The 15,550-nt window shown below is 32.7% G+C and overlaps 6 protein-coding genes across 6 annotated transcripts; 4 read left to right on the plus strand and 2 right to left on the minus strand.

The window, feature by feature from the left end:
* Positions 1-2,365: 2,365 nt before the first annotated feature.
* BN7_1080 (putative G-protein coupled receptor) lies at positions 2,366-3,769 on the plus strand (the record flags this gene model as incomplete). The annotated part of the gene is made up of 1 exon (XM_011278239.1): positions 2,366-3,769. One exon carries the CDS (start codon positions 2,366-2,368, stop codon positions 3,767-3,769), a length of 1,404 nt encoding a protein of 467 aa, XP_011276541.1.
* A 251-nt stretch (positions 3,770-4,020) lies between these two features.
* On the minus strand, positions 4,021-5,094 carry FUS3 (mitogen-activated serine/threonine-protein kinase FUS3; the record flags this gene model as incomplete). Its single annotated transcript, XM_011278240.1, has 1 exon — positions 4,021-5,094. One exon carries the CDS (start codon positions 5,092-5,094, stop codon positions 4,021-4,023), a length of 1,074 nt encoding a protein of 357 aa, XP_011276542.1.
* A 721-nt stretch (positions 5,095-5,815) lies between these two features.
* Positions 5,816-8,173, plus strand: CCM1 (Ccm1p; the record flags this gene model as incomplete). Its single annotated transcript, XM_011278241.1, has 1 exon — positions 5,816-8,173. The coding sequence occupies one exon, from the start codon at positions 5,816-5,818 to the stop codon at positions 8,171-8,173; it is 2,358 nt and encodes a 785-aa protein (XP_011276543.1).
* A 2,284-nt stretch (positions 8,174-10,457) lies between these two features.
* Positions 10,458-13,118, plus strand: BN7_1083 (Immunoglobulin A1 protease; the record flags this gene model as incomplete). Its single annotated transcript, XM_011278242.1, has 1 exon — positions 10,458-13,118. One exon carries the CDS (start codon positions 10,458-10,460, stop codon positions 13,116-13,118), a length of 2,661 nt encoding a protein of 886 aa, XP_011276544.1.
* Positions 13,119-13,877: 759 nt separating this feature from the next.
* Positions 13,878-14,618, minus strand: TAF10 (Taf10p; the record flags this gene model as incomplete). The annotated part of the gene is made up of 3 exons (XM_011278243.1): positions 13,878-14,145; positions 14,206-14,270; positions 14,334-14,618. The coding sequence occupies 3 exons, from the start codon at positions 14,616-14,618 to the stop codon at positions 13,878-13,880; spliced, it is 618 nt and encodes a 205-aa protein (XP_011276545.1).
* A 468-nt stretch (positions 14,619-15,086) lies between these two features.
* BN7_1085 (uncharacterized protein) lies at positions 15,087-15,389 on the plus strand (the record flags this gene model as incomplete). The annotated part of the gene is made up of 1 exon (XM_011278244.1): positions 15,087-15,389. One exon carries the CDS (start codon positions 15,087-15,089, stop codon positions 15,387-15,389), a length of 303 nt encoding a protein of 100 aa, XP_011276546.1.
* Between the last annotated feature and the right edge of the window lie 161 nt (positions 15,390-15,550).

Below are 15,550 nucleotides of genomic sequence, written 5' to 3' on the forward strand. Positions count from 1 at the left end.
ATGTTAGAGAAGAATCCTATCATTAGTGCAATGGTTAATAGTTATGTCTAGAACTGGATCTACGTTCGTGTGATGGTTAATAGAACTGAAGAGAACAGTTCGTGAATGAGGCTTTGTTATAAAAGAGTTGCTATTAGAATAATATATAAGGAGAGTAGAATCCATAAGATGATATATATTAGTATTACTTATAATATATGCATAGTTAGACTAATCTTCAGTAGTATACATAAGTAAAGATCTAGAAGTATAAAGATATAAGATATCTAGAGATATCACAATATATTACTATTTAGGTAAGTTCCATTACTAAGTTATTACTAATCAGAGATTTACTAGTTGAATGGGATTCATATCTAAAAATATACAAGGAACAGGTCCCTTGGCCCAGTTGGTTAAGGCGTGGTGCTAATAACAAGATCAAATGATCGACGTTGTAACGCCAAGATCAGCAGTTCGATCCTGCTAGGGACCATATACCTTGTTTTTTGATGATTCAAAATTTTGGATTTTTTTTTTGATTTATGAAGCTAATATTTTTGGTTATTATACAAGTTTTACTAGGTTAGCTGATACAGATGGCAATATGGACAAATTGGTCTGAGATCTTATGCCTAAAAATTTCAACAGCATTTAAATATTATTGACAATAGAAGATCAAATTTACAGAACTCCCAAAGAGACACATGATATATGATCTATGTGAACGTTCCGAAGAAATTATAACGTCTTTCATCTTTGAAGTTGATTCTAGGTTTCTTAATCATCAAACTGAAGTTTCTAACCGGCCGATTAATTTAAATAATATATGATTATTATCACTGTCAGAATTAGACCATGGAAGCCTTGTAGTTGTGTATTCAAGTTCTCTACGTGATTAATTAAGTTCGATATTTTGGTTGTGGATTTGTTATGATCAGTGACATGATCAAATGTGGCTACATATATATGTATTGGGTGTGATAATAATGTAATTATGAATAGAGTTGTAACTGCACCGCTAATTTTCGGATAAACAACCTTTCATAATTAAGCAAATATTGGAGCGCTAATATTGGAATATCGGGCATGAGATTGACGTCTTATATTAGACCATGAGCGAGCCAATTTTATAATGGTATAATACAGTATAAGTGAATGTATATAACAACTTAACCTTCATAACAGTACTTTCGTTAATCTATATACATTAATGTCTTCATTCTTAAATTTTCCTCATATATATATATCTAGTTAAATGTACCCACACGGCTCATAGTTAATCCATACGGATAAATAATCAATATTCGATCTCATAATATTAACCTTCACATGACCAGCATGATTGAACTAGGTATTCTCATACCAATTGAGTTTTCTGTAATTATTATTCAGGAGAGGCTATATAGTGCAGCTGCATAATTGACGCTAACACATATATTCATCAACTGATTTAATCTGATACGCTCAACTTTCAAGTATCGAGGATATTCAATAAAACTAGTAGCATAGTAAAAGAAGAATATTAAAGAGAATATATTGACAATGATAGGTACCTAATATTCTTGTATTTATGGTGATTATTAACTAGATATCAATATTTATAACAAAAATTGGCCCATATATCAATCAACGTTGAAACTAGATAAGCACGCCTCACCTTATATTAAAGCTAATGATCCAATAATTTTTCATGATCATGAGTCCATACCATATCTTTATAGCACTAAATTCAAAGAAGAATTGAAGCCCTATAAGAGTAATTTGGTACTATGAGGGTCGAGGGTTTCTAAAATCTATATCAACGATGCTAAATAAATATATCTGACTAGCTGACTAGCTGAAAAAGTCTAATAGTCCAGCTCCCAGTAACCAACTACATAACTATATGTATATCAATCATAAGTATATATATGGAACTCACAAAACTTCATATGATAAATATACTATTTTTAGAATTACAACTGATACATCATTAGTTATGCCTTCCTATAAATTCTGGATGTCAGTTTCAGATTCAAGTAATTGATATTGATCACCCAAATTAAAGAAGCTCAATGTACTAGCAGATGAATTAGATAAGAGGCTTAAGATGGCTCATGAATATATTCTATATTCTCTTGCTTCAAATTGTAAGTTGGTCAAATTCAAGAAGTAAGCTGTTGCTTGTCACTTTAAAGACTCATGCAGAGCAAATCTCTTATCGTCGGAATTTCGCAGTTTCGTTGCAGCGAATTTTACAAGATGATTTTTTCAAAAAGGAGTTTAAGTTTTCTTCCCCTGGCAACGAATCCAATGTCCATACAACAGATACTACATACTACTACAATTTGATAAGACACAAGCTAGAAATAATAGTTTATTGAATTGAATCAGCTTCTCAACAATGCCATTGGTGAATCACAGACAGCGCCCCAAGAAAGAACCTAAAAGTCCTACAAAGAACAAGGCGTCAAAAAACCCTCAAACTACAAAGCTCAATTTTGAAAAATTTGACAGGGTTAATCTTGATATGTTCAACGTCAAGCCCTCTCAACGCTCTTCAACCCCTAGAACATATACCAACGATGATGATGGTGTGAATGAATTGTCGTCAAGTAAGAGTTCAAGAGCTCCCAAAGAACAAAAGAAGACCGTGAAGAAAGGAAGAAAATCAACTACTTCATATGATCAGAGTTCAAGTCCTAGAACACCTTCAAAGAAATTGGACACTTTAACCATAGGTTCAAATAGCCCAGATAGCTCTCCTCTTGCCTCAGATTCTAGGAAGAACCTGTCTAAATCTCTTGATAGTCTCACCAAAAAAGACACTGCTGCTAGTGATGAAGAGGACATCAAAATAATCAGTCATCATAAACCACAAACTCAATCCTCAAACCACAGCTATAATCAAGAAGAATTAGATGAAAGGCAAGCTGCTATCAAAGAAACAGAAGATCAGATCAGAATCTTGATTACGAAACCAATTACCCTTGAGGAAAAGATCAAAATTTTGAAGAAGGACGAAGAAGAACACGATAGGCAGTTTGAACAAAGTAGACGTTTCCAACCAAGTCTTCAAGAGATGTTTGGCTTGGGTGATATTGGTATGGTTTACGTAGAGCCAGATCCAGAAATCAATGAAGAATATGTAAAGAAATACGAATCTGAAAATGGTAAAATTTCACATCATGTTCCTATAATTGAATTTGAATTATTTGAAGGAATAGAAGTGGCAAGTGTTTCATCAAGGAGACCCGGTGATTGTGAATATTTAGAGCGTCAATATTCAGTGAGAACTATTGAGCAAGTTTTAGAATTAACCGTTAATGACATTATAAGAGAGAAATATCTTATTTACATCAAAAATGTTAAAATTAACCCAAAATTCATAAGAGATACTGAGCGCCATTTGAAGACTTTTCTCAACACGAATATTTACAAAGGATGTCCAAATGATGGTAAAAAACTTGACGGTAATTTCAATTATTGTGAAAAATGCGGGCGTACAGTTAAACCAAAGGACCATTTCAAGCTTAAATTAGAGTTTTATTCAATCACAAATCCTCAATCAAAATTAAAGGTAACTGTATTTAATGATGTTGTGGAGAAAGAAATATTTCCATGGGCCGAGTTATCTGCTAAGAATATCAATATTGGACTTCAAGGAGATAATTTGAAATATTTAGAAAAATTAAAGCCATATTTTGAAGATTGTGCTTTTGATATTATGATGACAACAAAAAAATTTAAATCGTATGGGAGGGAAATATTATCTCATACGTTGGATCATATGGAACGCGTTTCTTGAAATTTAAATATTGATAGCAAGGACATTATCGATCAAAGCTAAATATTGATCTATTATGATTTTGTATTACTGATTGTTTTTTTATTGATATTTAATATACAGCTGGTATGTATATGAAATTATTACGTCGCCACTTTATGATCTTATTACGTAAAAGAATTGATAAAAATTAAATAAATATTAGTATTATAATAAATCTAAACAAGGAAAGAACTATTGTCTGTCGAAAACGACCAGATCATCAATTTGATTTATTTTCTATTCATAATTTCATCATATAACATTTTCTTCAATTCCGGAACTGAAAGTTGATCTTTAACTTGATCAAATTCGAAAAATTCTTTTGGAATAGGTGGTGCATCAGGTTCATCAGTTGGGTCATGATATGTGGTTAAGTATGGATGTTCAAGAGCTTCAGCAACAGTAATTCTTTTTCTTGGATCAAATGTTAACATTTTAGATAATAAATCAATAGCTAATGGATTTGCATAAGGTAAGATTCTTTCAAAAGGAACTTTTTTATAAAATTGTAAAGATCTAATGTACTCTCTTGCTCTTTTGGATTTTATACTCTGATAATCTTCACCAGTTGGAGTACCAAGAACTTGAAAAATCAAAATTAATTGATTTCTATAATCTTTACCTGGAAATAATGGATTTCCCATCAATAATTCAGCTAATATACACCCGACAGACCAAACATCAATAGCTGTGGTATATTTTGATGCAGTTAACATGATTTCTGGAGCTCTATACCATCTTGTAGCGACATATTCGGTCATCATATTAATATTTTTATTTTCTGGAGAGTTGGCATAATTGCCTTGTTTTTGTTCATCTATTCTTGCAAGACCAAAATCACAAATTTTCAAATCACAATTAGCATTAAGTAATAAATTTGAAGGTTTTAAATCTCTATGAATGACATTTGCACTATGCAATGCTTTTAAACCTCTAAGAATTTGGTATATGAAATATTGAACATGATCATCTGTCAATCTTTGTGATATTATAGCTCTATGTAGATCTGTTTGCATTAACTCTTGAATGATATAAACTTCATTGAAGTCATTAAAACTCCCAGGTCTTTGAATGTCAAAAATTGATATGATATTTTCATGTTTGAAATGTCTCAAAAGTTTGATTTCTCTAAGGGTACGAACACAGAATAATGATCTTTCAAATGGTTGAATCTTTTTGATGGCAACTTTTGTGTTTGTTGGTTTATGTACTGCAAGACAGACAACACCATAAGCACCTTCACCTAATAATTGTTGGACTTCGAATGAAGTAGAAATGTTGAATGTGATTCTTTTTTGACCCATGATTGATTATGTTTGTATGATATATGTTTTTGAATGATAAGGTATTATGAAGAAGCGAATTATATGCTGAGTGTATAATAATAGTATAGTCTTTCAAAAGCAGTTAATGATTAAAAGATTTTGGCTTTATTATATCCTTTTCCCACAGACACTCTATGATACAATGGTGTAACTAAGAACCGTAGCAACAGGTTTGAAGGTGAATCAGAGGACTCAACCTCATTTTTCCAAAGGGATGAGCTTTAATTTCAGCCCACATATTCTTTGATGGCCTCAAAATATCTTCACGCTAATCAAAGAAGCGAAACATCTGAAACTACGTGCATATGTAAGTAATGTATCAAAAAGAGATGGCCTCAAAAAGTTTACTCAAGGAGTCGAGCATAAAACACATTCGCGCATAATAAATCTCTATTGTGCACAGTTTCAGATTGAAACAATAAGATAAGAAGAGCTAAAGAGCTAAGGGATTTGAACCAATGTTGGGAAACGCAGAAGGATGGAGGTCCCCTGATCACTGATGGTGTTCATTTCCAATATGGGATACTATAAGATACTTAAAACCTCCAATTATCACTTCACACGATCAAAATGTGTCTTTTTCCGCGAAATCTGGTGATGAGCTACAAATTTTTTTTTCACTGTTTACAATTTGAAATGATAATTAGTGTATTATTGTTGCAAACTAAAATAAATCTGAATACTGTGGAGACTTGACGAGATGAATACGTTTGGGAGAATACCTGGGATGCGGTACTTATCCAGGAGTCTAATATTCGCAAAACAGGGGCCTTTCGGACTCCCCAGTGGATCTAGTCGTAATGTCTTGATCTTACCAAAGAGAAAGAATTCACCAAGATCAAAGAAAATAACGAAAAAAATAAGGACCACAGAAGCCTACAAACCACAACCTCCAAGCAGAGAAGCTATTGAGCTAGAAAAGAAAATTAAAGAGTTGAATGAACAAACAAGATTGATCATTTCAAGGATAAAAAAAGCCGAACAACAAAGTTTAGCAGATAAAGTTAAACAAGCTAGTCAAAATATTGAAGGAAACAATGAAGACATCTCAAGTGATGTTGATGTTATTTATGAATCTATTAGTCAAAGTTCAGGATCACCACTGGGTGATAGTATTGATCCATTTTTGATTGGTGATGGTAAAAATGAATCAAAAGAAATTAAATTATTTGATAGACCTGCAAAAGGTATTGATGTTCCACAGATAATATTGGATAAGATTGGAGATGACGTGAAGAATATTGTTTCCAAAGATCATCAAAACTGGGATGAAGTTATCAATTCATTACAAAAAGCAGAAAATAGATTGAAAGATTTGAATATTAATGATTTAAATAAATTCACATCAGAAATTCCTAAAAGTTCATTAAGTGTCAAATCAATCATGGTATACTATGATCTTTTACATGAAGCTTTAGAATTTGGAAAATTACATCGCAATCATTATGATTTCTTTATTAGAGAATTGGCTGATAAAGGTGAAATCACATTAACAGAATCTTTTTTTCAACAATTACTCACAGATGGTCAAGTACCAACCAAATATATTTATTCATATATGATTGATCTTTATTCCAAGGATAAGAACCTTGAAAAAGTCAACCAAGTACTTCAGGTTATGAATAAAAATAATGTTAACCCAGGATTAGTCGTTTACTCTGAAATATTACAGCTTTGTGCTGATTTGAAAGATGCCAAAAGAGCTGATGATATATTTCAAATGATGAAATTCAAATCTTTAGAAACAAAACCAGATATTACTGCATATAACATCATGTTATTGGTTGCCTTAAAAGAACAAGATGTATTAAAAGGTCTTGATCTATATAATGAAATTATACTAGATCCAACCTTAGAGCCAAATCTCTTCACATTAACATGTTTAGCTAATATCTGTTCCAAAAAAAAGCAATACTTATTGAAAGGTTGGGATTTCATCAATGAAATAAATGAAAGAAGACTAGTTCCAGATATCAAAACATTTGAATCCATGCTGAGATTATCAGCTAAAGATGGTGATTTGGAACTTGCAAGAACTTTATATTTAACAATTTTCCAAATGAGAACTGATTCACCAACAGCAGGTGGTCCAGCGTTTGCATTTTTAATGATGGTTTATAGAGATTATAAACCTGGAAAGATTCCATTAATGCAACAACATGAAAATGGTGACCAAATCAGAAGAAACGCCCTTGGATTAGCTGACTTGTTAGGTTTAGAACAACAAAATTTAGATGAAGTGAACCAAAATAAGAGACCACCACTGTTACCAATCCCAATTTTAAGAAGTTCAAAACAAATCATTGCTGAATCAAATGCCGTTTGGTATTATCATTTATTAAATGAGCCAGAAACATCATTCAACTTACACAATTTGATTACATATTTAAGAATTGCAGTTGAACAAGGTGACAAGGAAGAGTTTATGAACAGATGGAATCAACATACCTTTGCTAATCCCGAGATCAACGCTACAGGAACAATAGAAATATTGAATGATGATGAAAGCTCAAAAAGTCGAATCACACTAGAACAAGATGATTTATTTGATGAGACAAAGGATTTATCAATTTCTGATATCGATGAAACACCAGCTGCTATAAGAATGTCAATGAAGAAAAACTTCAAGTTCGAAAGAGAATCCAAACTTTACATCACTTTATTATCTGCTGGTAGAAGATTCAAAGATACTGAAATGTGTGAAATGGCATGGATTGAAAGAGGTAAATACAGAAAGACAAAAAGTTTCAAATCATTAGGTGAAAAAGATAAATCCAAAAGAGATTTTTATGATTATAAATTTGCACAGGAAATGGTTTATTCTTTTACCGAACTAGGATTATTAGATGACGCAGTTAGAATCGTTCAATCTACCAAAAATCAATTTGATTGGACTTTCTATGTCTTGAAACCATTATACATCGAATTACAAACAATTGAAGATTATCCAAGTATGAGAATTATCAGTGCAATTTGTAACACTAGAAAGGGTAAGATTTTACCAGGAATGTTGAAACCACAGGTTATGTCACATTTAAAAGATAAATATAACAATTGAGTTTTCATTTACTGAAAAATATGAAATCATGGAAAAGGCCCTGTTAAAGGACCGATTTCTTTTGCATACGAATTTAATGACTTACATATGAGAAGAAAGAAGCATATTACTTGTACATAGAGAAACAATCAATGTAAATATGGTATAAATAGAGGATATTATATATATATATATATGGTTTTAATAAAGACCAGAATGTTAGAGATCTAAAATACATCTTTGAATAGCACGTACGTCTCATGAATTTCGCGACTAACGTACTCACCAGAAAGTATAAATGTTCTGCGTAAATCAATTACGAGATACACCCTTTAGCATATTGAAATTTGAGACCTTCTATTTTAGGCATTTGGCGTAATAGATAAAAGAACTACTATACTGCAAGACATCCAATCGTAATCATTCAACTTCTAATTAGACTTGAAGGACCCCAAGAGATCTGAAAGTATTCAAAGAAGACTTTCGATACAAGTACACAGGTGCACCTGAATATTTTGTGCTACTTAAGGAATCATCGGGGACTTGCGTAGCTTTCTTTTATGAGAAACGTTAATAGTACTGAAGGTTGATCGAATATACTTACCATATGTTGCATCATCACAGGACATCGTGGTGTACCTGCCATGGAAAATTAAATTGAAAATATTCAGGAACAAACGATAGTCTGTTTATGGTTTCATAAAGCAGCCTATAAATTGGAAAGATCAAGAACCAAGATGTATATCGGCCCCAGATTCAACAACTGAGAGAGATATGCGACACTTATTACAGTTGGAATAAGTGAATACACACTGCACAGCTAGTTGAATCGTAACTTATCTTAAGATCGTAATCAGTTTTGACTCTCGATATCTTGACCCCTGAGTCCTGAGTCCTAACTCTTGATTCTCGAACCAGACCTACTAACACTCTACCGTAAAGCCCTCAGCCTAGATAGTAGACAGTGAGCAGCTACTGCAATTTATATTACAATTTACGACCTTGGTTTGTGTTAATTAGTATTATAAACTGCCATTAATCTTCTTTCGTGTATTCTTGAGCGCTGAGATAACTGTAATTAGACTGTTGGTTCCTGAAAATTTAGACCTGGGTCCTGGATACCTGGATGGATCTGAATTTAACACTTTATAATTGAAAGATAGCTCATGATAGAGCTAAAATCAGACAAGGACTATGAATTTAATTCGAAATTAGTCGATCGAACTAGAAAAGAGGCTCAGATCAAAAGCAAATGGGAAAGGAGATATAAATTCACTGGTCGTACCGAGATGGTACCATAGGTACACAATATTATATGAATAGAATGCTTTACCTATTATTGTCCTTGCCTTAAGGAATTCATTCAACAGGTTATATATGTGAATGTACAGGATTCCAGGTAATTAGCCAGGTTGAACCCCTTTCAAACCATGAGAAATGTTTAAGCCTTTCAGGTTTCCAGTGGAAGAATCTCAACATGGTCCATTTTTGTCCTAGGAGTCTTCCCGATTTGGCCTCAGCAAGTGCTTTGAACGAAAAAATGAATTGTTGCCGGAGACAAAACGCAGAATTTTGCAGTGTTTCGCGTCATTGAAGTAGTAATTAACAACTGATTACCGGGCAACACCGCCCGAAAGAGGAAATTCTCATACAAAGATTAAACTTTTTCACAAAGTCAATTGGCTGGTTCAGACAGTATTCGCAGACACATAGTCCAAATCGACTAAAAATAAACTTCGTTTAGAAAAAATTAGAATAAGACAAAAAGATTCTGTAGATTATCTTAAGGAAAAATTGCCTTTAAAACTATTTTCAAATTGATTTATAGCTTTCGAAGAACTTACACTCATTACATCTTTCGTTGTTGTTTTGGTAAAGGGTCCTCTCGTCTTCGTGAAAACCCTTCTATAGCTTTTTTCTTGCATTCTTCTGCTGGCTTTGTTAGATATTTGGACACATTTTTTTAATACATTGTGGTTGCATTCAATTAATTAAGGAAGCTGAACATACTTCATCTAAACCATTCTTAGATAAAGACTTATTTTCATTATTATAAAGTACTCAAGAACATTCACTGAAGAAATTTGGGAATCAACGTTTTTATATTTTTTTATATATCATTGGAATAGGGAAATTTTTCGTTTGACAAGACAAAAAGAATTTGAAATATTAATATTCATTTAAAAATAGTCAAAAACACATACCATTACAATCAACTAGCTAGAGATCAATTACATAAACCGGGAAGGTTAATTAAAAATCAGCTGTCATATAAAATAGATTAAATTTAGAAAGCATACACAGGATGGCAACATTTCCATCATTCAAACAAGATGATTATTTTCAAACACAGAGGACAAATTCCATCTCAAGTGGATCTAATCATTCAATTAATTCAACTTCAAATATGTCAACAATGAGTACAGCTTCCCATGTTGTGCCTCGTGGATCTTCAACTCAAGACTTACTGTTCATGGAATCAAAATTCTCAAAACCTTCAAGATCAAAACCACAGTTTAAAACTTTTCAAAATCAAAGTTCAGTAACTTCATTAAATGGTTACGTGTTACCACCTAGGATACCAAGATCATCAAGTGTACCTTCTGTGCCAAAGCTTATACCTGAAAACCCATCAGAGAGACCTGGGCTACCTACAAGATTTCATCCTGGTTTGAAAACATCAAATTCTATGCATCATGTTCCAGCTTATAGAAGACAATCCTTAAAAGCAGCATCTGAATACAACAGAAGCTCACTTTCTATTCAACAGCCCACCGAAAAGAACCAGAATCAGAATCAGCAACCTGTGCAACAACCCTTACAACAACAACCATACAAACGTCGTCATAGTGCAAGACCTGGTTTCCATAATGCACCATTTACTTTCCCAAATGGAGAAGTTTACACACCAAGAAATAAACAACGAAATTCTCAACCTAATTTCAGAACATTCACTCAAAATCAAAACAATACAGGTATTCATAGGAATTCATCATCTCCTTCATTGACTTCACAGCATCAACAACAATTCCAGGTATTTAATCAACAAAGACAACACCCCCAAAGAGCAGTCCCTAGACAACAACCACCTCCTTTGCCGCTACAGACTAAAACAGCACCTCAGCAGATACAAAAACAGGAGCAATATATCACAGTGCCTGATGCAAACAGTCATCGCTCAAGTACTAATTCACAACACACTGAACAGGATTTAGCGTTGTTGACTACAGGAAGTAATAGCTTCTCATCTTCACCAAGTCCCTCAAGAACCTCAAGAACCAACAGCAGTGTCAATGAAAGTACCCCACCATCTTCAATAGATGATCTTACTCTACATACAACTATCAACAATATCAATGGTGGCAAAGCAGAGTTATCACAATTACCACCACCTCTACAACAATTAGACTCCACAGGTAATTTAGGCAAGATTGAAGAACATGAAACTAAAAGTTCTACTCCAACAAGTGATTCTACGCAAAGCCAAAGTACTTTGGATGCTGTTAATGGTAGTACTGGACAAATGAATAAGGAAAATATTGAACAACCAGACCATGAATTCCTTAAAGAACAATCAAAAGCTAGAGCTAATGCCCAACGTCAACCAAAATTATCAAAAGCATCAGATACAGTCACTCCAACTATCACAGTCTCACAAGTCCCACAAGTCCCACAACAAAAGAATTTTCCAACCATTGCAAAACCTCAAGTCAGTGCTGTTAATGCACCATCAAGTTTTAACAATAATAATCACTCAGAAGCAGCTCCACAAAGAAAACAATCTGTGTTGAAGCGTATATTTTCCAAGGTTTTCACATCTTCAGATAAAAAAAAACTATCATCTTCAAAGTTTTCGTTGAAAAAGAAATCATCTCAAGCTACATTAAATATTAAGGCTCCATTTAGACCTGAGTTACCAACCAGATCCAAAACTGAACCACATTTACCTCAAACTGAAATTAAAACAGAAACACCACCGCCATTACCAAAGATTTCAACTTCAGATAATGTCAATGATGTTAAACTAACTACTGAACCTGATACATCAGATGTTTTCTCTTTTATGGATGGTGACGAAGATGAAGGCATTAAAGTTGAATCTGAAGAATCAAGTACAAAAGAATTCAAAAGTGAGTTAGTTTTGGATAAATTGTTTTCAAAATTATCAACAAATGAATCATCAGAAGAAGTTTTCAAAAAGATCACAAATGGAGAGAAAAGAACATCTCGAGTTTTAGAAGAAGATAATGTATCTAAGAAACCTGAAAGTTCATTAGAAAACAAGAAGATTCGTGGTACAATTAACCCAAAAGCATCATCTGAAAATTTGAAACCACAAGATCCAGAAGATTATACCATCCAATTTGATGATATGGAATTTATTGACAAAATTATTGAATATGGTGAAACACCATTTCCAAATTTGAAGTCAACAGATTTAGGACAATCAGAGCGTAAATTACAAAGAACAAGATCAATTGAACGTAAGAAGTCATTAAGATCTGTTAGTTCATCATCTGGAAGACAATTGGATGAAGTGATTGCAAATTCTGATAAAATATTACAATCAAAAAGTGATACTCACCATATTCAAGTGATTTATTCCAACACACCAAAAGATCCATTATCAATGATTAAAACAAGACCTTCAATTTTGAAAAAGAGAAGAAATCAAGGTTCAATACATCAATTTTCCAATAGTAATGGTTCTAATAATTCTTCAACATCATTATCATCAACTTCTGCAAATTTATCCTCATCAAATAAGAAAGTCGGTTTCACAAATCAAATTTTTGTTAATAATACCTATCCCTCATACATTTATAATCGTCATTCACGTTCATTATCAAGTTATTCATTAAGCTTTCAATTGATTCAACAAATTCGTCATGAAATGAATGATTTCAAAAGATCAATGACAATTCATGAATTAAGTAGAGGTAATACTCATTATTTCCGTGCATAATTTCAAGTATTTCTCTCATGAGTATATTGATTGTTTTTCAAATAGTTATAAAATTTAGTTATATCTTTTTTTTTTTAGTTTTAATTAAGCCGCTGTTTTTTGTTTTTTTAGCCCCTTGGTATAAAGTTGTGGATAATAACTGGTTGTTTAATTATTGATAGTTTAGGCCAGCCAAAACAACTTTTACCCATCACATTTTCAATTCTCATATACATATACTTTTAATGATTCTTATATATTTATTTACGCTTTCAATTATATCTTGTCGAAATTACGTAGTTACCAAATTATATGACTTTCAAAAACGATCGACAGAACATTTTCAAAATTATAAATATTTTGTAATACTATAATTGATTCCTAAATATAGAGCTCTCCAATATATATTTTAACATGATATATAATTATTCGATATATATACTTGAGTACTATGGTACTAGTACAGCCTGTTCCATTCCTGGTGCCCAGCCGTATTCTCTGGACACACGTTCTGATCTTATATATAATATTACGGATTTAATTTCCATAGTTAGTGGTTATTCAACCTAATAATAGCTCTACTATTTTTAGAGAATATTCAGTGATTTTAGAAGATTCATAAAGAGATCACAATGCATTGGTTTTAAGTAATCCTAGCAATTACTCGAGTTATAGATTACACAGCCAGTTTGATTGAAAATCATAACATAAAACATACATTAAAAAGCAGATGAACTAAAAAAAGACGTTAACAGGGGTTTTATTAGCATTAAATTTAACTCAACGGTAGAAATCAGGTCTATTAACATTCAAACCATACTCAGATAATGCACTACTCAAGTCATCCATTGTTAACACAACTTTTTTAGAACTATTACCAGAAGTTGAAGTACTTGTTTGTTCACCTCTAGTACCAGCAACCAAAGCCTTAGCTCTGACTTGTGGATTACTTGAGTTGTAAACTGTTGATGATGATCTTATACGTGAATATTCATATGCATCTGTTGCTATATCTGATATGAATTTTTGAGTTGCAAGAGCAAGTATTCTTTTTCTATTATGGAAATTGTTAGTAAGGATCTTAACCAAAAGGACCAATGAAACTTACATTCTTGTATCATCACAGTCTAATCCATTCTTTGCTAAATAGTAATCTGTTACAGAGTCCGGAATCTATATTTTAACTGTTAATTTATGTGATTTTTGATTGAAAAGAAAAACAAACTTCCAACATACTATAGGATAATAATCTTCCATCATTTCTAAAATCTCATGTAATGTTTTATCTTTTCTTGTGAATTCAGGTAATTCAGGTATGTTTACCTTTGGAGGTTTTGAATTATCTTCATCTTCATCCAATTCTTTTTCATCTTCTGGACCTTTACCATTTACTTTTTCACTATTGTTTATCGTATCTTGAGCATTTGATCCATCTGCTGCATCATCAAAGATAAGATCATCTTCAACATCGACATCCATTTCATTGTCTTCGTTCCCACTCTTCGGTATATCTTCAGACATTTTGATTATAACTTTTTGCTGTTCTTCTTGGTTTAGCGCTGTGTCATTTACCCACTTTAAACCACTATTATCATCATCTCTTTCAAAATCTTAAAGCTCAGAATTCGCGAAGCTAAATTCAAAGACGCGAATCTCAGTCTACGCTTACATAATCTGAGCTGTCTATACCGGTCAATCCGAGGCGGTTCGGGCCATATTTGTGTTCCTACTTTAAGTAATTGTAGAGCAAAGTTCAAGAATTATGGCTATACACATGACACAATATTTAGATATTATAGCGATATAGCCCGCAAATTTAAATGGGATGGAATGGGCAATGACATCAGATATCCCCTTTTTGGTGTGCATGATATTCAATTTTAGAAAAGTATAAAAGAGCATGGATTCCCAATTAACTTTCTGAACTTTAACTATCCCTTTTTTTTCATCATAGAAGAACACACTTTTATATTAGAACAAATTTATACAATGCAATTGAAAAACTTAGTTATCTTATCAACCGTCTTTGCCGTCGCTGCTGCTCAATCTAGTTCAGGCTCAGGTTCAGGCTCAGAATCAGGTTCATCTGGTGGTTCATCTTCAGGTGGTTCTTCAGGTTCATCATCTTCAGGTGGTTCAAGTGAATCAGGTTCATCATCTGGTGGTTCAAGTGAATCAGGTTCATCCTCAGGTGGTAGTGAATCATCAGGTTCAAATGCTGCTGGTTTAAACATTGCTGGTACTGGTGCTATTGGTGCTGCTGTTGCTGCCGGTGCTGCTTTATTGATGTAAGATTACCCAAAAGATCTTTATATCAAATGTATTCTACAGGTAGGAACATGAAAGCCTTTTGCATATGAACTTATGAGTTTTTTTAATTTTAATATTTGAGCTATTTTGGACTGTCACTATATTGATTTAATACACAGTTGTTTTTATATACTATAAGCTAA

Source organism: Wickerhamomyces ciferrii, contig 00025, assembly GCF_000313485.1.
Source record: "Wickerhamomyces ciferrii WGS project CAIF00000000 data, strain NRRL Y-1031 F-60-10, contig 00025, whole genome shotgun sequence".
In the NCBI taxonomy this organism is placed as follows: Eukaryota; Fungi; Ascomycota; class Saccharomycetes; order Phaffomycetales; family Wickerhamomycetaceae; genus Hansenula; species Hansenula ciferrii.